Source organism: Trametes versicolor (genome assembly GCF_000271585.1).
Source record: "Trametes versicolor FP-101664 SS1 unplaced genomic scaffold TRAVEscaffold_5, whole genome shotgun sequence".
NCBI lineage: Eukaryota > Fungi > Basidiomycota > Agaricomycetes > Polyporales > Polyporaceae > Trametes > Trametes versicolor.
In genome coordinates, this window is record NW_007360325.1 from 337477 (window position 1) to 356457 (window position 18981).

General features: G+C 56.6%; 6 protein-coding genes across 6 annotated transcripts; 4 read left to right on the plus strand and 2 right to left on the minus strand.

Annotated features, from left to right (window-relative positions):
• Positions 1-62: 62 nt before the first annotated feature.
• Positions 63-1711, plus strand: TRAVEDRAFT_166416 (WD40 repeat-like protein). Its single transcript, XM_008039444.1, has 6 exons — positions 63-91; positions 148-166; positions 226-387; positions 563-784; positions 857-1385; positions 1440-1711. The coding sequence occupies exons 1-6, from the start codon at positions 89-91 to the stop codon at positions 1564-1566; spliced, it is 1062 nt and encodes a 353-aa protein (XP_008037635.1). The 5' UTR covers positions 63-88; the 3' UTR covers positions 1567-1711.
• Positions 1712-1997: 286 nt separating this feature from the next.
• On the plus strand, positions 1998-5258 carry TRAVEDRAFT_166419 (AMP deaminase). The gene is made up of 13 exons (XM_008039445.1): positions 1998-2141; positions 2203-2446; positions 2500-2919; positions 2970-3171; positions 3226-3334; positions 3389-3664; positions 3718-3898; positions 3951-4137; positions 4193-4254; positions 4316-4596; positions 4669-4704; positions 4767-4907; positions 4970-5258. Exons 1-13 carry the CDS (start codon positions 2004-2006, stop codon positions 5090-5092), a joined length of 2400 nt encoding a protein of 799 aa, XP_008037636.1. The 5' UTR covers positions 1998-2003; the 3' UTR covers positions 5093-5258.
• A 726-nt stretch (positions 5259-5984) lies between these two features.
• On the plus strand, positions 5985-7931 carry TRAVEDRAFT_28474 (acid protease). The gene is made up of 6 exons (XM_008039022.1): positions 5985-6168; positions 6224-6254; positions 6308-6487; positions 6544-7114; positions 7177-7365; positions 7426-7931. Exons 1-6 carry the CDS (start codon positions 6007-6009, stop codon positions 7856-7858), a joined length of 1566 nt encoding a protein of 521 aa, XP_008037213.1. The 5' UTR covers positions 5985-6006; the 3' UTR covers positions 7859-7931.
• Positions 7932-8165: 234 nt separating this feature from the next.
• On the minus strand, positions 8166-10739 carry TRAVEDRAFT_147039 (pyruvate decarboxylase). The gene is made up of 13 exons (XM_008039446.1): positions 10546-10739; positions 10459-10492; positions 10397-10404; positions 10298-10341; positions 10170-10247; positions 10075-10118; positions 9919-10018; positions 9754-9868; positions 9387-9695; positions 9193-9333; positions 8716-9125; positions 8522-8659; positions 8166-8464 (listed from the first exon to the last, which is right to left on the minus strand). Exons 1-13 carry the CDS (start codon positions 10711-10713, stop codon positions 8233-8235), a joined length of 1821 nt encoding a protein of 606 aa, XP_008037637.1. The 5' UTR covers positions 10714-10739; the 3' UTR covers positions 8166-8232.
• A 1259-nt stretch (positions 10740-11998) lies between these two features.
• Positions 11999-14471, minus strand: TRAVEDRAFT_28476 (uncharacterized protein). The gene is made up of 9 exons (XM_008039023.1): positions 13503-14471; positions 13337-13452; positions 13203-13285; positions 13031-13151; positions 12939-12982; positions 12862-12886; positions 12792-12806; positions 12476-12736; positions 11999-12412 (listed from the first exon to the last, which is right to left on the minus strand). Exons 1-9 carry the CDS (start codon positions 13668-13670, stop codon positions 12328-12330), a joined length of 918 nt encoding a protein of 305 aa, XP_008037214.1. The 5' UTR covers positions 13671-14471; the 3' UTR covers positions 11999-12327.
• A 964-nt stretch (positions 14472-15435) lies between these two features.
• TRAVEDRAFT_28477 (uncharacterized protein) lies at positions 15436-17978 on the plus strand. The gene is made up of 20 exons (XM_008039024.1): positions 15436-15745; positions 15811-15892; positions 15946-15959; positions 16018-16116; positions 16179-16188; positions 16239-16256; positions 16312-16337; positions 16386-16411; positions 16469-16500; positions 16555-16579; positions 16636-16647; positions 16701-16716; positions 16768-16816; positions 16875-16972; positions 17034-17099; positions 17149-17234; positions 17290-17314; positions 17374-17560; positions 17611-17661; positions 17714-17978. Exons 1-20 carry the CDS (start codon positions 15492-15494, stop codon positions 17717-17719), a joined length of 1182 nt encoding a protein of 393 aa, XP_008037215.1. The 5' UTR covers positions 15436-15491; the 3' UTR covers positions 17720-17978.
• Positions 17979-18981: the final 1003 nt, after the last annotated feature.

Here is an 18981-nt window from a genome sequence, read left to right on the forward strand (position 1 = left end):
AGCGTCGAAAACTTGGAGGACTGCCCGGCGCTGGGCACCGTAAACACGTCCTAGACACCCTCCCCCTCCCCTCACTACATTCTCAAAAATGGTCAGTGAACGATGCTTTACCCTGTAGAAATTGATTGCTTACATTTGACATAACAGAGGCCGATTCTTCTTCAGGGTTCGTCGCCGCAAAACATGCATGTATTTCTCCGGAACCTGACCAGGCCCATTCTGTAGGCCACGAGCGTTCGCTCACACAAATCAAGTTCAACCGCGAAGGCGACCTCCTGTTCACATCCTCGAAAGATAGCATCATCAACGTCTGGTACGCGCACAACGGAGAGCGGCTGGGGACATACGATGGGCATAACGGGACGGTCTGGACGATCGATGTCGACTGTACGTCTTTCTCCCTTCTGCTCAGGCATGCACTGGCTCACCGCATGGTACACTCCACCCTTCTCTTCACTTCTGTGATTCTCTCTGCTGCACCGTTCTACCTCGCCGCTTTGATCCTCGGGCCTGCCCTCTGCGATCTTCTGCCGACCTGCCGTCAATCCACTGCAACATGCAGCCTCATCGCGCTTCCTCGTCAGCGGTTCTGCCGACAACACGATGCGTCTGTGGTCCGTCGAGACCGGGAAGTGCCTCTTCTTCTGGGAGTTCCCTACCGCAGTGAAGCGGGTCGCGTTCAACGAGGATGACGACCAGGTCGTCTGCATCACCGAGCAGCGCATGGGCCACCAGGGCGCCGTGCGAGTATTCGAAATTAACCGCGACGGCGATGGCACCAACCGTGAGTACTCTAATCAGCACGGCCAAGCAAGCTGCGGGGCTGTACCCACAGGATATGCTAACTCGGTCCCAGAATCAAAGGAGCCCATCTCCATGTTCAACCCCGTCGGCTCAAAGGCCGTCGTCTGTGCCTTCGCCCACACAGACGACCTCATCATCACCGGCCACGAGTCCGGAAAAGTCTCCCTGTTCGACGCCAAGTCTGGGGAGGAGGTGCAATTGAACGAACACGCTCATCGTGATACCGTCACGGATCTGCAACTCGCGCCGGACCGGTCATACTTCATCACAAGCAGCAAGGACAAGACCGCAAGGGTGCGTGCGGATCGTCGCTCGCAGCACACCTGTTATACTGAGCTTCCTTTACATCAGATACACGAGACCCGGACACTCACTGTGCTCAAGACGTACATCACTGAGACACCGCTGAACAGCGCTGCGATCGCCCCTGGCAAGCCGTACATTCTCCTTGGTGGTGGGCAAGATGCGATGAGCGTCACGACCACCTCGCTGCGGCAGGGTAAGTTCGAGACGCGGTTCTGGCACAAGGTCCTTGAAGAGGAGGTCGGCCGCGTCAAGGGCCACTTCGGTCCCGTGAACACGTGGGTTCATTATGCGCATCGAATGAGGAACATAGATTAACGAGAGATTTGCAGTATTGCTGTGTCACCAAAGGGCGACTGCTACGCATCGGGAGGAGAAGACGGTTTCGTGCGTGTGCATCACTTCGACGAGACGTACTTCCGCGCGAAGCCGTATGGAGACTTGGAGATCGAGGATTAGGTTGTATGTACGATAGAGCGGGCGCGAGGTGGCTGCGCCGCGATGTAGCCGGCTTTTCGTCGGGATGCTTGTTGTTCTGCTGTTCGTTCCTACACGCTCTCAGCTGTAGCTATACTGTATCATCCACACGCGCGACGCACGTTTGTTCATGTTCGCTCGCCATGCGCGGAACGCGCCAGGAGCGTGTCGAGATCGTCGGCTACGAACCTGGAGAGTTGCCTTTAGCAGCAGCGCACCGACCTGATCGAGGAACAAGCATTCAGGCGCCCGCGTCCATTAATTTTCAGTGCGGGCGGTCGCAGCGCTGGCCGGGGTTGATAATAAACGTTCATCTGCTCGGGTCGACGTCGCCCTGCAGCTGCACATTCACGACCGACCAGCCCACTGCGCCCGCACTGACGACGAGCTCGAGCATGCCCCACCAGCCCAACCCAGCCATGCACCTCAGCCGCGAAGACAGCACCCCTGGCGCGACCCTGATTGCCCCTGACTCGCGCGACGAGTCGCGGTCCCCGCCGGCCGTCGACGCCTCCAAGGGCTTCTTTGACTACAACGAGGAGAAAAACCTGCACCATGTATGTAGCCATCAGCTGCGCTAACCTCAGAATCAGCGGGACCCTAAGCGAGCCTCCTTAGATCGAGGAGAAGCTCCTCGCGCACCGCCGCGGCTCAGATGCAGGGGCTGCCTCACGCCCTGGATCTGTCGCCAGCTCGCCAAACCTCGCGCCGAACATACACCATGTCGAGGCGCCTTTCCTGAACCTCAAGCTGACCGCCATCGCGGAGCCCTCACCGTTGCTCACGAGCGGGCGTCTACCGGATCCCGCTAAGAGCCCTGTAGTTGCGCCGGTAGACTCGAAGGGCAAGGGCCGGATCCCTGGTGAGTGTGCTGATCCTTATGGGGCTTAGACTTCAGTCTTAGCCCCGCCTTAGAGCCGTCGCTTCCGCCTGAGAACATCCCGATCTTGGAGGCTCTAGAACGTTGCCTCGATGTTCGAGACAAATACATGTTGGTGTCCGGCCAGAAGCTGGGCTTCAATCCGCGCGACCACGATGGTTTGTTCACCGGCCTCGACGACGACCTCTCGACTGTGTCTGGGGTGCGCCCGGAGGTGGACTGGGAGTCGCGCCCGGCGCCGAGGAACGTCTTCAAGAAATGGCGCATCTACCCGCGCCCCCCTCCCCCACACTGGCACTGGCACGGCAAGGACACGGTGGCCCCAAGCAATGCCGGGTACGAGACTATGCCAGATGAAGAGTTTGACTTCAATACCTGCGAGATACCAGGGCCCCACCAGCTGGATTTCAGTATTGACGAGAGAGGGGTGTATCAGGTTTACGACCCAGCCGCGAGTGAGTGCGACCTTAACCATTGCATGAGGGCATAGCCTGACTAGGATCAGAGGACACGAAGGAACCTGTGTTCGAGATACCCACTATTCGGGAGTACTTCCTTGACCTAGAGAAAGTCCTCGCAGTGATATGCGATGGTCCTACAAAAAGCTTCGCGTTCCGAAGGCTCAACTATCTCGCGAGCAAGTTTACGATGTACTCCCTACTCAACGAACCGCAAGAGCTCGCGGAGGTGAAGAGTGTTCCTCATCGGTACGTTCTGTCCACCTCGCTTTGAGAAGCAGACCTTGATGCCGCCGCCTGTAGTGACTTCTACAACGTTCGTAAGGTGGACACGCACGTACACCACTCGAGCAGCATGAACCAAAAGCACTTGTTGCGTTTCATTAAGTCGAAGATGAAGCGCAGCCCGAAGGTTCTTCGCTACGCTCTTCCGATATATCCGAGTTGTTGCTGACTTCGCGAACAGGACGTCGTCATTTTCCGTGATGGCAAAGAGCTGACCCTTGAGGAGGTGTTCAAGTCGCTTAATCTCACCGCATACGACCTCTCGATTGATACCCTCGACATGCACGCGCACCAAGACTCGTTCCACAGATTTGACAAGTTCAACTTGAAGTATAACCCTCTCGGCGAGTCGCGACTCAGGGAGATCTTCCTCAAGACGGACAACTACATTCACGGTCGCTACTTGGCGGAGCTCACCAAAGAGGTCATGACCGATTTGGAACAGAGCAAGTACCAGGTATGTCATCCCCATAAGATACTATGGTGCCGCTTTTAAGCAATTCGCTATAGAACTGCGAATGGCGCATCAGCATCTACGGCCGAAAGCGCGACGAGTGGGACAAGCTCGCGAAATGGATCGTCGAACACAAGCTGTACTCCCACAACGTACGCTGGCTCATCCAAGTACCGCGTCTGTACGACGTGTACAAACAAGGCGGCTCGATCAATACGTTTGAAGACATCGTACGCAGTAAGTATTTAGGTACCACTCTTTGCAGCATGATATTAAACTGCGTCTCTAGATGTCTTTGAACCTCTGTTCGAGGTGACGAGGGATCCTTCTTCGCACCCTGAGCTTCATGTCTTCCTGGAACGTGTGATCGGCTTCGACACTGTCGACGACGAGTCGAAGACCGAGAGGCGGTTCCACAGGAAGTTCCCATACCCTCGTCTCTGGGATGCGAAGGAGTCCCCGCCATACTCTTACTGGTAGGTTTCGCCGTTCCTTACACTTTTGACTAATTCTTACCGAAAAATAACACAGGGTATACTACATGTACGCGAACATTGGCAGCCTGAACCAGTGGCGGCGCCAGCGCGGATTCTGTCAGTCGCCTTCTCTACCTCCTGTGTTGTACTCGTTCTGACCACTCCTACGTCTTTCCAGCGACTTTCGTCTTCCGGCCGCACTGCGGCGAGGCAGGCGATCCCGAGCATCTCGCGTCCGCGTACCTCACCGCGCACTCAATCTCGCACGGCATCCTGCTCCGCAAGGTGCCCGCTCTGCAGTACCTCTTCTACCTCAAGCAGATCGGCCTCGCGATGAGCCCGCTCAGCAACAACGCGCTCTTCCTCACGTATGAGCGCAACCCGCTCCCGGACTTCTTCAAGGTCGGCCTCAATGTGAGCTTGAGTACCGATGACCCGCTCCAGTTCCACTTCACCAAGGTACGTACTCTTCTCCTTCCTCTCCGCTGTGTCCGATGTTCGGCGTGGATTAACGTTTGTCGCCCCGCGTAGGAACCGCTGCTCGAAGAATACAGCGTCGCCGCCCACGTAAGTGGCGCATCCCCCTCTCCCCACCCGCTCCGCTTATCACTTCGCCTCCTTGTCCATAGATCTACAAACTTCCGCAGAGTTCGCTGGCCGAACTTGCTCGTAACTCTGTCATCCAGAGTGGCTTCGAGATGGAGGTCAAGCGCCACTGGCTTGGCCAAACGTGGTACCTCCCCGGCGCCGCGGGCAACGATATCCACAAGGTGCGTCGTCTCCTTCGTGTTGTGCACCGCACCATCCGCTCATCTTGCGTCACACATTGCAGACGAACGTCCCGAACCTGCGGCTGGAGTACCGGCGCCAGACGTTGGTGGAGGAGCTGACCATGATCAAGACGAAGCGCAGCGTCGAGTCGCAGGCCTACGTCTTCCCGGCCGCGCACGCATAATGGACGTGTATTGTATCATGGATGTCAAGAGAACGGACAGTAGGTGGCAGCCGCGCATGCTCAGACCTTAGGCCTTAGGCCTCGCTTGGAGACACGGACTATCATACTTTTGATCACAATTTCGAGTTAACGCGTTAACATTCTTTCAGCAATAGATGGTGTACACTCGCGATAAAATCGAGGTGTCCCTGTACTCGTTGAGAAGTCCAGGTATGGTGGTTGGTGCCTGCCGATCTGCGACCATCCGGGCGATCTGATCATGAGACGATGCTCTGGAGTCGATGGTGCCCATCACTGGATCTCAGAACTTGATGATATGTTGACATATTGTGCCAACGAGCCATAAGCCTGGTTCGTTGTCCCCAGTACTGTGTATATCGAGTTCAGTTGAGCTAATTTCTCGTTCTAAAGGCCGTCTTGTTGTCGAACATGCGACACTGTTGAAGTCACTGCATCGGTAGTACAGCTGCGTGAGATTTGATACAACGCCCTGCCAGTCTGGCAGTCACCACAGCCTGCTTCATCCGACATCGACGGAAGCACTGATCCGACGACAACAGCCCGTGATTTCGAACTTCGTCACTGGGCGGCCTCTCAAGTGCTCACCGCCATAGTCGAAACGGTAGGAGCCCGTCAGTACAGCGGCTACACGCGGGATCCTTCCTGCTGTCAATCATCTCAGAATGCGGACGCAACGCTTCATTCATTCCGAGTCTTCTACGACTTCTATGCACTGAAGACGCTGGCAAGCGTTGTCTTGACATCTGGTACCTTGTCGCGATCAGCATGAGCGCGTCCTGCGCAGTGAGCCATGTGAGCGGCGTATAAACGTAATTACTGTGGTCTACCCAGACCCATCATACCCCTCTTACTCCCTTAGGTACCTCCCCTTCGTAATCCCTTCGTCAAGGAGGATGCTCGCTCATTCATTCGTTTCCTTGGCGGGCGGGATTCTGTCTTTGATCTCTCCCGCCCCCTTTGTTTCGGCCCAGCTACGCCTTCAAAGCGGCGTGGAGTTGGTTCGCAGATCGCCCACATCAGATAATGTTGGGGTGTTCACGCCTGATGACTACCGGGTATGTGCTTCAATGTTAACAGAGGTCATGCTTCCCTCTGACATGCTTCCAACAGTACTTCACCACCGTTAATTTGGGAGGCCTCAGTATGTGATTAGCTGGTTGTATCATACTCGCCGCTCATCTGGGGGCTCGATAGACCTGACTCTCTACGTGGACACGGGTTCCTTTGACCTCGTTGTATACCCGCGAGGACGAAATATCAAGTTGACGAACTCCACCAACCTCCATGTCAATGAAATCTATGGCATAGGGGAGGCAGAAGGCGACATTCAGTTCGCCGACCTGCGGATGGGGGATATCACTATCTCGTCTCAAGGTCCCGCGAATTCCGCCAGTGCCGGTAGTTCCCATGCTAACGTACCTCATCCGTAGCGTTCCTCCTTGCGACAGAGACGCAGAACTTCGCAGCATACGGAGACGGCATCTTGGGCTTGGGCTTCAATGGTTACTCTACCGTCTACAACACGCTCGCTAGGACGTACGGCGCGCAGTTCGCCGCGCAGACCGGCAACACCCCGGCAACCGCGCTCTTCGCTCAACAACCCAGCCTTCCGAGGACTGTCGATATCCAGCTCAGTCGAGAAGACGAGCTTCGCGACATCACATATGGAACGTTCCTCGTCGGCGAGCACGACGCGAACTTCCAGGATGTCACGAGCGCGCCTCAACTCCCAGTCGTCTCCCCCGGAAATCGGTGGGCCGTGGTCATGGACGCGATGAACATTAACGGCACGCCGTTCACGTTCAACAAGTCGAGCGTACCGGGAACGCCTGACGGCAAGGTCGTCGCCCTTCTCGACACCGGGTACTCGTTCCCGCCGCTCCCACCCGCGGCCGTGGACGCGATCTACTCCAGCATACCAGGCGCCGTGCGCGACCCCAGCCTCGGCTTCCCCTGGGTCGTGCCCTGCAACGCGAGCATCAAGCTGTCCTTTGTGTTTGCGTGCGTCGACGCCTGCTACTAGCACTTGGCTGCAGCAACTGAACTCCCATGCTTGCTTGTAGGGGCCAGGAGTTCTTCGTCCATCCTCTTGATCTCACGTACGTTGCCACGGATGTGGTTGGTACCAGTGGTAACCGCGTGAACGCGGCGGTCTGCGTCAACACGTTCCGGTACAACACCCTCAACCCTGCGGAGTTCAGTGGAAACGACCTCAACGTGGGCGCGCCCTTCATGCGCAATGTCTACGCCTCGTAAGTCCCCGATAGCCATTTTTCCGCAAAAGGGCGGAACTCACCATGCGCGCGGGGCAGCTTCACCTACGGCAGCGGCACAGAGAGCGCGGGCTCATTCGTGCAGATGGTCTCGACGACGCCGGACTTCGACACGGCCCTCCAGGAGTTCCAGACACAGCGCGCCGCGACGCTCGCGAAGTTCCCGCCCGTATTAGATCCAGCCTCCTTGAACATAACGAGCGGTCCGTCCGCGCCGTCGGCGGCGCTGTCTCCAAGCACAGCGCAAACGCCAACACAGTTCTCGAGCGCAGTCACAGTGCAGGGGGCGACGCTCTCGCTCTCTGCTGGCACTGCGTCGCGGGGTACGCCAACGGTAACGGCAAGTGCACCGCAGAACACGACGGCAGGTTCGAGCGCGCAAGAGCCGAGTGGGGCGCTGGGACGGGGGATATGGGGCGGGAAGTTGCTTGGGTCTATAGCGTTGTTATCGAGTGTTCTACCGTTGATATGACCTTTCTGGGCTGCGCATCCTGCTTTGTATCCCATGTTGCTTTCGGATGAGACCTCAGTATACCCTGGGAAGAGGTTCTCTAATTGATTTTACTCTGCTTCGACGGAGACGTGTTGTGTTCTGGTCGATGGCACTCGTCTCGACAGTACACATGTCACATATCCGCCTGGATGGTGTCGGAAAGAGAGTTATAAACTGAGTGAGGTCTATACGATGCTGATACTACAAACGACTATTGCAACATATGGTACAGTGTCTTCTTCGTGCGCCTTCTTCCGTTCCCGTCCCCGTCCGTCTATGCGCGGGCCGCGCGCCATAATTAATACGCCCGCGCCGATACCGATAGGTAGCAGCAGCCGCGATGAAGAGGGGGCTTAGTCCTCCGCGACGTAGCGGTTCGTCTTCCCGCTGAGCTCGGCCTGGACCTTGAGCGCGCGCGGGGCGTCGTTCTTCTCCATGATGAGCTCGACGAGCTGGATGACCTCCGGGTTCGCGAACTTGGGGTCGTCGAGCAGCGCGGAGAGCTCCGTCTTCGTGCGCACGGTGTACGACTTGCAGTTCTTGCCCTCCTCGCCGCCGAGCGTGTCGAGCAGACTTGTCCATTTCCTGAGGGCGCGAAACGTGTTAGCAGAACCCGCGGAGGGGGGAGGGAAAGGAGCGCACCAGTTGTGGATGTCGTTGTACTTGCGCGTCATGCCGTGCAGGTAACGTTCGATGGTGTAACCGCTGTTGTTGAGCACGAAGATGATGGGCTTCAGGCCCCAGCGGATCATGACCGACAGCTCTTGCACGGTCAATTGGCTGTAAACCAGTCAGCATACACGAACGTAGAATAGCATAAGGCAGCATATACGCACATGGAGCCGTCACCGATGAAGAGGATGGTGCGGTTGAGGTTGCGGTCGAGGCCACCGAACGCCGCGCCGAGCGTAGCACCGACGGTCCAGCCAATGCTGCCCCAGAGAATCTGGGAGACGAAGATCGAGTCCTTGGGGAGCGGGATGTCGAGCACACCGAAGCTCGACGTGCCGGTCTCCGCGACGATGATATCCTTTTCTTGGAAGAACTGGCCGACGCGCGGCCACAGCCAGCTTTGCGAGATGATCTCGTTGTCTTCCTTCGGGACCGGGAACTGGAACTTGGGCACCTCCAGTGCGGCTGCGCCCGCCTTGTATGGCTGCAGACGTGCGGTGAGCTTGGGGAGGAGACGCTTCATGCCGATGCCGGGGAAGGTGGCGAATCGGATGCGGGTGTGGTCGGAGTGCAGCTACGAGGGGAAAGAAAATAGTGTTAGATCATGTACATCTGTTAAGCCTCATTATCAGGACACACACCTCGATGGTACGTTGGGTGGGGATGTGGTACGTGAAGTTACCGGTATTGAAATCGCTCCTCAAGCCGCCGATGGACAAGATCAGCTTCGCGTTTTCAACCTTCTCCTTCGCCGCCGGTGCGGAGATCGAGCCGACGTAGATCTGAAGGAGAGTCAGCAGAGCTCAATGGGCGCGCATATCAGAGAGCAACGTACACCGCCATAACGCTCGTAGGTCTCAGCGACCACGCTCTTGCCCATGGGGGCGGAGTAGACCGGGAAGCCGGTATGCTTGTAGAGGTCCTCGACCTCCTGCTTGACGCCGTGCCGGACGGCACACGCATCGATGAGAAGGATCGCGTCGTTTTCTGCCTCTTCTACGAGCTTGATGATCTCGTTGAGTACGAACTCCTCCGTCTCCTCGTCGTTGGCGGGAGGCTCGATGTTGAGGGGCGTCTGGAGGCGCTTCGCGGAGATGCGCTGGTAGGCAACATCGGTGGGGAGCATAAGGTATACGGGGCGAGCCTAAAAATAGCCGTACGTCAGTACCTTTAAAAAAGTGCAAGTGAAGGAGTATATATACCATAACTAAGCACTCGGTGAGCACACGGTCGATCTCGGCGGCAGCGGTGTCCTTGTTGTTCAGGTTGCCCTGCGCGACCGTGAACTGCTGGGAAGCCAGGTAATACGCGTCGTAGCTGTTCGGCGTTCAGCATCGGTGGCAGCAAGTGGATACATGGAAACTCACCGGCCATCGCCAAGAGTGTGGTGGAGCATGGGCTTGTCCTTTTGCTGAGAGGTACTCGGCACACCGACAAGGTGGAGGACGGGAATGTGCTCCGAGAAAGCTACGGGCAGGTAATTATCAGAACGAGTTCGAGAGCGGGGAACCCAATCGACTTACCACCAGCGATACCGTTCATGGCACTCAGTTCTCCGACACCGAAGCTGGTAGCCTGTCAGCTTAGGTGTATGCTGAGCATTAGATCATATGCTCACGTCGTGAGTACGACGCCGATCTTGCCGTCGTTGACTCGGGCATAGCCGTCAGCGGCGTATGCGGCATTGAGCTCATTGCTGCGAAAGCGTAAGCGAGATCCACAATGAAATAGGGCAGATAGACTGACCAGTCGCCAACCCAATCAATCTTGGGGTGGTCCTCGACGAAATCCTGCGAGATGGTCAGTGATCGCGTAACAGCTGCCGAGATCTCGATGAGCGCGTACCAAGAAGCCTAGTGGAAGGACCGATTAGCGAATGCAACGCGCATATATGTAAATGCACATACCAAGGTTGAAGTCTCCGGGGACACCAAACATTTTCTGTAGCGCGATCAGCTTCGGAGTCACGATCAGAGCATAGAGGATGAGCGTACGGTGATACCGAGCTGGACGAGCCGCTCGACGAGGTACTGGCCGACGTACATCGTCTGTTCGGCGGCGGGAGACTCGTGTTCTCCCTTGAGGGTCTGGAGCTCATGGCGGAGGCGGGTCACCTCGGTGTGGAGGGAGGCGACTGCCTGCTGTGAGGTCGCAGATGACATTCTAGTTCTGGTGGTTGTATGCGGTGTGGGGGGGTGGTGATGCTGAAGCGGGCACAGGGGCGAGCTTATATACGCACCGGGAGTCGAAGATCGGAGGTGGTGGGTGATCTGGAGGATAAGCGGGACGGAGGTGAAAGTCGGAGAGCAGGGACTAGAGCGGATGGGACCGCTGGGCTCGCCGGCGGGCAGTCCCATATGGCCCAGGTCCGTCCAGCACTCGGACGTCCTCCGTACATTCGCTGACCTTCCTTGTCGACGTCGGCCGCGCCAGATTAGATTAGATCGTGCCTTCTCCCATCTCTCCCCCGATCTCCGCGACTCCAGCCACTTGACCTCTTCCTCCTACCGTCCGCAAGCCGAAAGCGTGTACCATAAAATAGCAGTTTGCCGAACTCCTACTCATCCTGAGTGCATCTGCAGAGTCCACAGTGCCTACCCACACGGCCCTGCGCAGGTCTGGTCACCCCTGCTCTAGATCAGCCTTCAATCTAGACCGGCCACCCGCGAAGCGCCCACACCCAGTGCGGTCCCGGCCGACTCTCAGCCTCACTCAGATCTTCGCAATAACCGCACACACATGCTTCAGGCAGTGCAGTAGACCCCCGGGCCAATGATATGCACGATCGCGGGCGGGCGGGCGGGCTAAGAAAAGGGACGGAGTCGACTCACGTCTGGGCGGCCCGTTCTGGAGCACCTGAGCCAGTGCTTTGCAACGTTCAGCGTAAAGGCTCCGACTCTGTCCATGCCCTGACCGTATCCCGCCGCCACCCGCCCCTCAACCTTCCTCAAAGTTCTCGCTGAAGACGTGCACATGTTATTGGGCAATGCAAGGCGCTGCGGCTGGGTATCGATTGCTATCGCTCTTGACAGGAGAGATCAGACATGTTCCACTCGAACTCTCTCTCTAAGGATAGAATCAAGCGACGCGGCGAGTGTGGCTCACCGGAAGACCCTTGACGTCGATTTCCACATGTAACGGTCGCCCCGTGTAGCTCGGGTAAGCACACACGCACATTTGAGTCTCGCGCGCAGTCAGCCTGGACTAGGAAGAGCGATCACCTGTTACTGAAGTTCGTATGAAGATAGCTGGGCAAGTGAGCGAGTGAATATTAGAAGACGCAATGAAAGACGCAACATGCTTACCTTCCGATCGCCTCGCATGCGGGAGTAATGCCATACGCAGGTGACTTATAACTCCTACTCAGCGGCGCCCACGAATAGATAGAAGCGCGAACTGTGCTCGTATTCGGCCCGCACTAAGGGCGCAGCGCAAAGTCTATGTGCGGGAAGAAAGAGAAGGGGGCGCAAGACCGCGCAGATGATACACCAGCCAGTCATGTCGTAAGAGGTCGTGAGTAAGTAACAAGCACGAGTAGCGATGGTTTCGACAGCGGCCGCAAGGCGGAACCCGTCGGTCAAGTGTCCGGTGGCGGGTATAGCATGAAGGTAGGTAAATGTGCCGCAGGGCGGCGGGGGAACAATCCAGGGATAGGGCAGAAGAGAAGAGCGAGTGGAAGCCTGTCCGAGGGGGAGAGTCTATGGTGAGCTTTTGTACAAGGGGTGCCGGGCTGGTCGACAGTGAGGCAAGGGGGTAAACGTAGAACTGAGATGGGTCTAAGCTGATAATGATATCGCAAGCGCGGCGAACATCGCTGCGGCGAGAGGCCATGATGGCGCGGGTAGCAATGACAAAGCGCCACTGCAGTTGTCATGATGAATGATCAGTGAGAGCTCCGGCAGAGAAGACGTGGGCAGCACGTACGATGTGCTCGCGGGTTTCGAGACGATGCTAACCGTCAAGACGGCCACAAGGCCGTCAACGGCGAGCGTATTCGCGTTACCGACGGATCCCTCGTGGTTCACCCCATCGGTAGAGTTGGAGGCAATCCCAGAGAGATACAACGCGTCGGTCTTGTAGGTATAACCGCCGAACGACGTCTGTCCAGAATACGTCGTTCCGTTGGTAACATTCCCCGTAGGTATCAGGGACGACTGTGCTGTCGCGTTTCCCACGAGCCAATCCCTATAAAGGCCGAAGTGAGCGTGTGTGGCTGACGGTAATCATTCAGACTGCGTACCGGCCAAGGTTATATCTGTGAACACGGAATTAGCTTCGGACATTCCGTAAAGGGACGCAACGTCACATACCCGTCGAATATAATGTCGTGGCCCACTAGGATGAAGGTCGGTCTTATGCAATGGTCGTGGGGATGGAAGAAGCTTACTTTGAATGGGTAGCTCGTAAGACGTAGCCAAGAAATATGCACCACTGCTACCAGTCAGCACGTTAAGGCACTGAGGATGACGAGACACTCACCTGTCTGCTTGGCTCCCGTCTTGTACCCAGTAGCGGAAATGGTTGCCACCCTTGATAGTCTCTTGGCACGTCCCCAGCTCTGGGTCACCATAGTCCCATCTCAACTCGGACGTTTCGTTCACTGCAGATGGTGTAAGCGACACACAGGTCGCCCGGTGGACGTTGCACTTGCCTTGACCCTTGCCATCCCCCAAGTTGGCTGTTTGCGCGTCTCCGGCGTGTTGTCCGAGACATTCCGCGCCGAAGCCGACAGACCTACCTATGCGTTGGAAAGGCGAAGGGGTCGGCACATACATGAGAACTCACAGGAAGTAGTTTCTTAGGCCGCCGTTGTCCTCCGAGTCCACCAGAACCTCAGAATCCGAATTGGCCGACAGAATGACGTTGAGCGGCTCTCCGAGACCGCCCGTATTGGGAGCAATCTGCCCACCACGTTCAACCTCTGCGCCTCGAGGTCCAGGAAGCCACGCACCGTCAGCATCTTGCCCCCCGTCTGTGTGGGATCATAGAAGCCCGCTGGAGGCACGGAGCTCGCTCTCCGCCAGAGAGGGCTGGGAGACCGGGCCTGCTCGCGTGAGTCGCGCGCGAAAGAGAGTGCGGGGGCGCATAGGAGGAAGAGGAATAGCGTCGTGGAGGCCATGTTGGCTTGCAAGCACGGCGTGGGGCGGGATAATGAGCGTATCGAGGGAAGGCAGCAGCGCGATGGTCAAGGGCAAGCCAGAAATTGGACGTTTCCGAATCGGGCGGTTGCTCCTCCTCCCGCCTCTTATATAAGCGGGACAATAATTAGAACAGTGCAGATGTCCTCGCCGGCGCCGGTGCACCTCGATGGAACTCGCCCTCTGCATCATCTCCCCATCGGCCCTTGTTGCAGCGAATCGCTTCTGAGCTCTTCGGCATGTGTCTCTTGCGGGGGGCTGCCAGCACTGGGCCCGACGTCGACGCCGGTGTGCACCCGCCGTCGCGTGGCGAGCTCGCGCGGTCTGCCCATGCCATGCCGCGCGCTGTTCATCCCGTCGTGCACTGGTCAGAGTTCAAAGATAGTTCGGCAACGCCTCCGTGATTGGCATGCCCGTCGATTGTCGCTACGTAATCCGTAGTCGCTCGAGCGCGAAGCTTCCTCGAGCATCCAGAACTCACCTTTCCAGCGATCCCCTTGGACTTCTCCCAACTCTAGCCGCGACCTCCGCCACTCGATGGTACGACTCTGTCTTTGCTACGGTCGGCCATCATAGCGAACCTCGGATGCTGTCAACGCCGTGACAAAGAACGGGCATCGGAAATGTGGTCTTGAATGGCCGAACAAGGACGGCTCGAACTGCCAAACTGTCGGCGTAGGCCGCGCGAAGCTGCATCGCCTTGGCCGCGAGCGTACGACCGGGTCGCTTGGCGGCTTTCTTGACAGAACTTGGACAGAACCACACCTTGTATGTTGTCGTCCTGGAGAGGGAGGCGAGGTCATTGTTCTCCGGCGCCGAGTCGGACGACAATTATTTGAACGCCTTGAGCGCTGGGCATAGGGCCTCGAACACGTCAGGCATGGCAAGCAAACATGTTGCTTTTCCTTGTACACTGATGATTACCCGCTCTCCAGGCCTTCGGAGGCTGTACGGACAGGTTACGTTACGTATACCTCACTGCGCGTCACTGCCTCTGGACGTAGCCACAGGGTGAATACAAACCCAATCCTTGATGGCAAACGCCTCTCTGATTGCAACACAGCTGTGGTGCGTACTACCTGCAATAACACGCTTCTTGTTCACCACTATAAGATAATCCCAGTAGTTAGCAGCAAACAAGATTCGATGTGCAAGTGCATATATTTAGCAAGCATCCGCCATCCTGCGCAGCTCGTAGGTCGTGTCGGAGAAGCCGCAGCAAGAAGTTATACTTGCGAAGGCGCTATCCATTTGTGGGCTTATCCCCTCGACATTTTCTCATAATGGCCATGAAGCCCGTCACTCTAAGTCGTCCTCGGCCGTCGGGCCATACCATCAATGAAATGAACGCCGGACCTGGCAATTTGCAGCGATGCTCAGGAGCTCGAAGTGAGCTATGTTAGTCCCATCATACCGAGGTCCGTGATTTTTTTCGACGTTCAGTACCTTCCTGTAGGGCTCGGCGGAGGCCTGAACAGTATGACACCGCGAATCGAGGCTCGTTCAACGGACTTCTATGCGCAGTATGCCGTGGTCTCACGAGGTTCAAGTGAATGCAACATCATGCGTGGTGCATGATATCTCCGCACAACAAACCTTCCTATCGCGCCTACTCCGTGACCTTATGACCATGCCTGCACAGGTCTGGTCGTCTTCGCACACTGTCTGCTTCCTATCCGCAGGCAGGCACGTTCGGTGCTAGTGGCACGCCGTACTTAAGACATGATGTTATGTCGGGCAATACCCGGGACCTACTCTGCGCTCACCCCTAGTACAGCGCTCAGCGACTCTCTGTGCACCAGATGTCCGCCACCTTCAGCTCGGTATTGGTCACCGGAACGGGCTCCTCGTTCTTCGCAGCCCCTTCAGCATCACAGAGCCCTGGCGCTACGGGCACCTCTGCGGCGACTGCATTCGCCAGCAGCAGCCCGTTGCCTGCTGCTGGCGATAACTTCGACCCGCTAGGGCTCCCTGATTTCGACACGTTTTTGGGCCTCCAGGCCACGCTGAATGCGGCCTTGGGTCTCCTTCTGTTTGGCCTGCTCTTCTCGGCGATGTACGTAGACTGCATGCATCGCCTCTTAGCGCTGTTTATCTGATAATGGTGTCTCCCCTTGACAGTGCGTTCGGAGCGGTATGCACCAAGGCAATGGCATACGTGTGTCAAGGTTCCGGGCAGGATGGGATTGCTACTAGGCTTATTGTAAGTGCATTCCGTTGAGCTGCAGAGGAGGCTAGTTGATGGCGCCAATCCAGGTCGTGGTGCTCGTGTATGTAGCCTTTTCCTTCAACGATAGGCGTCCAACAATTGAGTCGTGTCATCGCAAGGCTGTTCAACTTCGTTCAGATGGCTTTTACCACGCATGCTGTGTATACGTCCGTGGTCGTCGACTTCGGCTCCCTGTCCGACCTTCTCAACAACGAATGGTGAGCGCGATGTGCCTCTACATGGGATAGACCTGTATGCTGACCTGACCGTATGACGAAAGGAGCATCATGGTGAGCATGGGCGAGTGCGACGTGCACCATACGCTGATCACTTCTCTCAGATTCAAATCGCAGTTGTGGTGCGTTGAATAATACTGCCCCGTCTAGAGGAATGCTAACGAGAGAAATACTCAGACGTTCATTGCGTCGATCGCCCAAAGGTAAGGGCGGGGATTTCGGGAGCTGTTTCTTACATGCTAGTTATTCAGTTTCTTCGTCTGCCGCCTCCACGCTGGTACGTTCTTCCCCCGCAAAACCGGGAGTACGCTGTTATTCATTTCCATGCTATCAGCCAAACACAACATAGGTTTCACGGTGACTGCCGTAAGTTGGACAAGATCACTGTGGGACTCGACCGCTGACATAAATTTCCCATAGACGATGTTCATAGTCCTGCAGCTCGGTGAGTCATGTTTGTATACTACTTGCAGTTGACTTGCTCATCGTGACGTCGCACAGCGTTGTCTATCTGTGAGCGGTGTTGTTCAATGTACTCCGTCATACTCCTGATCCGCGTGCTGCAGACTCTGTCGTATACATGTAGGTGGTCGTTGACCCGAGGATGGTGACAAAGCTAACTGAGTGTATTAGGTTCCAGCAGAACTATGTTACCGTAATGCTGATTAACACCGCCGACGTCGTGAGTGGGAACCTGTTCGACGAGGCTATTATGAATGACTGACACCCGAATCGCACAGTGGCCGATGACCACCACCTTTAGCATCTCCGGCGGGCTCAACATCGTTCTCGCCGCGCTCGGCTACGTGTGGCTGCAGAAGCCATATGCGCGTAAATTGTACGTGTTGACGGCACATGATTCGATATTTTGGTTGATCGTTCAAGCGTGCCTGCTGCAGCCGTGGCAGGACGGCCTTCGTGGATGAGGCCGAGTACTGGACGCTCAAGAGTCTGTTCGCATGTGGGTATGTACTGCGTCCACCTGACGTTGCAATCTACTTATGACGATCATAGAATCCTCTCGCTATACAATGCCGTCGGAGTGACGATCATGGGCCTCAACCTCAGCTGGTTGGCTGTCACCTTCGTCCTGGGAAACCGTACGTCTTGCAATGTATACAGCGAAGTCTGGAGTTATATTGATATTTGTTCAAGTGTACACCCTTAGCGTGCTCCTCAAGCAAGTGTTCCTTTCCCGGCTTACGAGGCTTGTGTAAATCTAACCTGGCCGTGTTTTAGTGTGACTGAACGGCGTCCGGTCGCGCCTATCATGCTGTCCGTATCGCCGGAGCCCCGCTCGGACGTTGCTAGTTCGACCGGTCGCGCTTCCACCGCTACTCTGGCGCCCGACTCGAGCCTGTGGGACGACATCGTCAAGGCTCAGACGATGTACCCGGTGGAGCCTCCTGTGATGACCAGTGTCAAGGTGAGTTACATTCCTTAGCCCGACCTATTGTGCTAAACACATAACGGCAGGATAACGAGAAGGAGAGGTTTGCTCTCGGCTACTATCCCGGCGGATCCGCGGTGAGTGAGAGTAAACGCTTGTTTATGCGATATGTGCTGACTATCATTGAAGGTCTAGCGTGCCCGTTCTTCATGAATCCCCACACGGCAACTGGCAATGGTTCCACGCCCAAGTATCGGTTTGTGAGCAGTGGGACTCGAGTTTGATCCGGACAGGCACCCAGTAAATCATACAAACACTCATCTGGACTACGGAATGCTTGCGCTATGTACCGAACGATGTGCTGAGTTGGCAGAGCAAACAGACAGTCTGTATACGTATGATCGATCCACGTCTCCATGTATCGAGCTATCGCGGTGTGCAGATATCTGGATTTTACGACTCTCAAGGCGTCGACGTGCTGTGTACATCCCGGTGTTTCTCAGATGGTGGATCCCCGTACCCGGCGTGGCGTGTATCCGGACGTCAGTCTCACAGATGGCGGACATTGCGCGCCCCGTGAGTTGAAAGACATCTCCAGCATTTCGTAGCGGCCAGATACAGCCCAAACCATGTCCACTTCCCCAGCACACCCTGGCGGTCAACGGGGAAGAATGAACAGCGAGACCGAGGGAAGTCTTCATTCCATATGAGTATCTGGAACAAGCTCTGAGCGTGCGAAGCCTCGCCCGATTCAGCGAGTTCTACCGTAGAGACCGCATATAGCCTGATTGGGCGATCTCGCAGCATGCAACAACATGAGAGACAGTTGAAGTAGGCACAGATATGCAGAGAAGGTGGCGAGCGGCGCACAATAAAGGGGGGCGAAGGACCTGGCGTCGAGGGAAGACAAGATCGACGCTGTTGCGGGCGGAAGAGCGCGAGAAAGCATGGAAACGAGGACACAGCGTGGACGGTTGGCAGTGACGCCGGTGCGCACCTTGTCTCTTCACTTCACCTTCGTCGCTGTCCCGGCCGTCTGCGACGACGACGGCCCTGCCTTTCGTCCTTCCTTCTGCACGCCCCTCGTTTTCTCATGATCTTCTGTCCGTCTAGCTTCGTCCGATGACCCCTCGCCCTACGCTGGCTCCCAAGTCTCGTCCTTTGTCGGCAATTTTCATCGGGTCTGCTGGTTCAACGCCCCCCAACCTCCCCGACCTGCCTGAACCGCCTAGCCCGAGCACCTCTTCCAACGCTTCTGGCCTGCCCAGTCCGCCCGCCACTAACTCCACGGGCAGCGGAAGCGTCGGCGAAGGCAGCATTAACGCCGGCAGCGTCCGTCACCGCCCGCTCAGTATCAGGTCTTCCTCAGACATGTCTGGCGGCTCTGGCGACCGCTCCTACGGCTACAACAAGAAGAGAGGGTCTACTCTGGACGACGAAGACGAACAAGATGAGAA

What these genes read in the sequence shown, in the direction of transcription:
- TRAVEDRAFT_166416 (XM_008039444.1), top strand. An exon ending in CTGGACGATCGATGTCGACT is followed by an intron (nt 388 to 562) that starts GTACGTCTTTCT and finishes TGCAACATGCAG; the next exon opens with CCTCATCGCGCTTCCTCGTC. An exon ending in CGACGGCGATGGCACCAACC is followed by an intron (nt 785 to 856) that starts GTGAGTACTCTA and finishes ACTCGGTCCCAG; the next exon opens with AATCAAAGGAGCCCATCTCC.
- TRAVEDRAFT_166419 (XM_008039445.1), top strand. Translation starts at nt 2,004, where the DNA reads ATGCACCTCAGCCGCGAAGACAGCACCCCTGGCGCGACCCTGATTGCC. An exon ending in TGGAACAGAGCAAGTACCAG is followed by an intron (nt 3,665 to 3,717) that starts GTATGTCATCCC and finishes AATTCGCTATAG; the next exon opens with AACTGCGAATGGCGCATCAG. An exon ending in GTTTGAAGACATCGTACGCA is followed by an intron (nt 3,899 to 3,950) that starts GTAAGTATTTAG and finishes CTGCGTCTCTAG; the next exon opens with ATGTCTTTGAACCTCTGTTC.
- TRAVEDRAFT_28474 (XM_008039022.1), top strand. Translation starts at nt 6,007, where the DNA reads ATGCTCGCTCATTCATTCGTTTCCTTGGCGGGCGGGATTCTGTCTTTG. An exon ending in TATCACTATCTCGTCTCAAG is followed by an intron (nt 6,488 to 6,543) that starts GTCCCGCGAATT and finishes CCTCATCCGTAG; the next exon opens with CGTTCCTCCTTGCGACAGAG. An exon ending in ATGCGCAATGTCTACGCCTC is followed by an intron (nt 7,366 to 7,425) that starts GTAAGTCCCCGA and finishes CGCGCGGGGCAG; the next exon opens with CTTCACCTACGGCAGCGGCA.
- TRAVEDRAFT_147039 (XM_008039446.1), bottom strand. Translation starts at nt 10,713, where the DNA reads ATGTCATCTGCGACCTCACAGCAGGCAGTCGCCTCCCTCCACACCGAG. An exon ending in CCTACGAGCGTTATGGCGGT is followed by an intron (nt 9,334 to 9,386) that starts GTACGTTGCTCT and finishes ACTCTCCTTCAG; the next exon opens with ATCTACGTCGGCTCGATCTC. An exon ending in TACAACGACATCCACAACTG is followed by an intron (nt 8,465 to 8,521) that starts GTGCGCTCCTTT and finishes TCGCGCCCTCAG; the next exon opens with GAAATGGACAAGTCTGCTCG.
- TRAVEDRAFT_28476 (XM_008039023.1), bottom strand. Translation starts at nt 13,670, where the DNA reads ATGGCCTCCACGACGCTATTCCTCTTCCTCCTATGCGCCCCCGCACTC. An exon ending in CGGGGGGCAAGATGCTGACG is followed by an intron (nt 13,453 to 13,502) that starts GTGCGTGGCTTC and finishes CGTGGTGGGCAG; the next exon opens with ATTGCTCCCAATACGGGCGG. An exon ending in GACGGGAGCCAAGCAGACAG is followed by an intron (nt 12,983 to 13,030) that starts GTGAGTGTCTCG and finishes GACTGGTAGCAG; the next exon opens with TGGTGCATATTTCTTGGCTA.
- TRAVEDRAFT_28477 (XM_008039024.1), top strand. Translation starts at nt 15,492, where the DNA reads ATGTCCGCCACCTTCAGCTCGGTATTGGTCACCGGAACGGGCTCCTCG. An exon ending in TGATTAACACCGCCGACGTC is followed by an intron (nt 16,817 to 16,874) that starts GTGAGTGGGAAC and finishes CGAATCGCACAG; the next exon opens with TGGCCGATGACCACCACCTT. An exon ending in CACCTTCGTCCTGGGAAACC is followed by an intron (nt 17,235 to 17,289) that starts GTACGTCTTGCA and finishes TATTTGTTCAAG; the next exon opens with TGTACACCCTTAGCGTGCTC.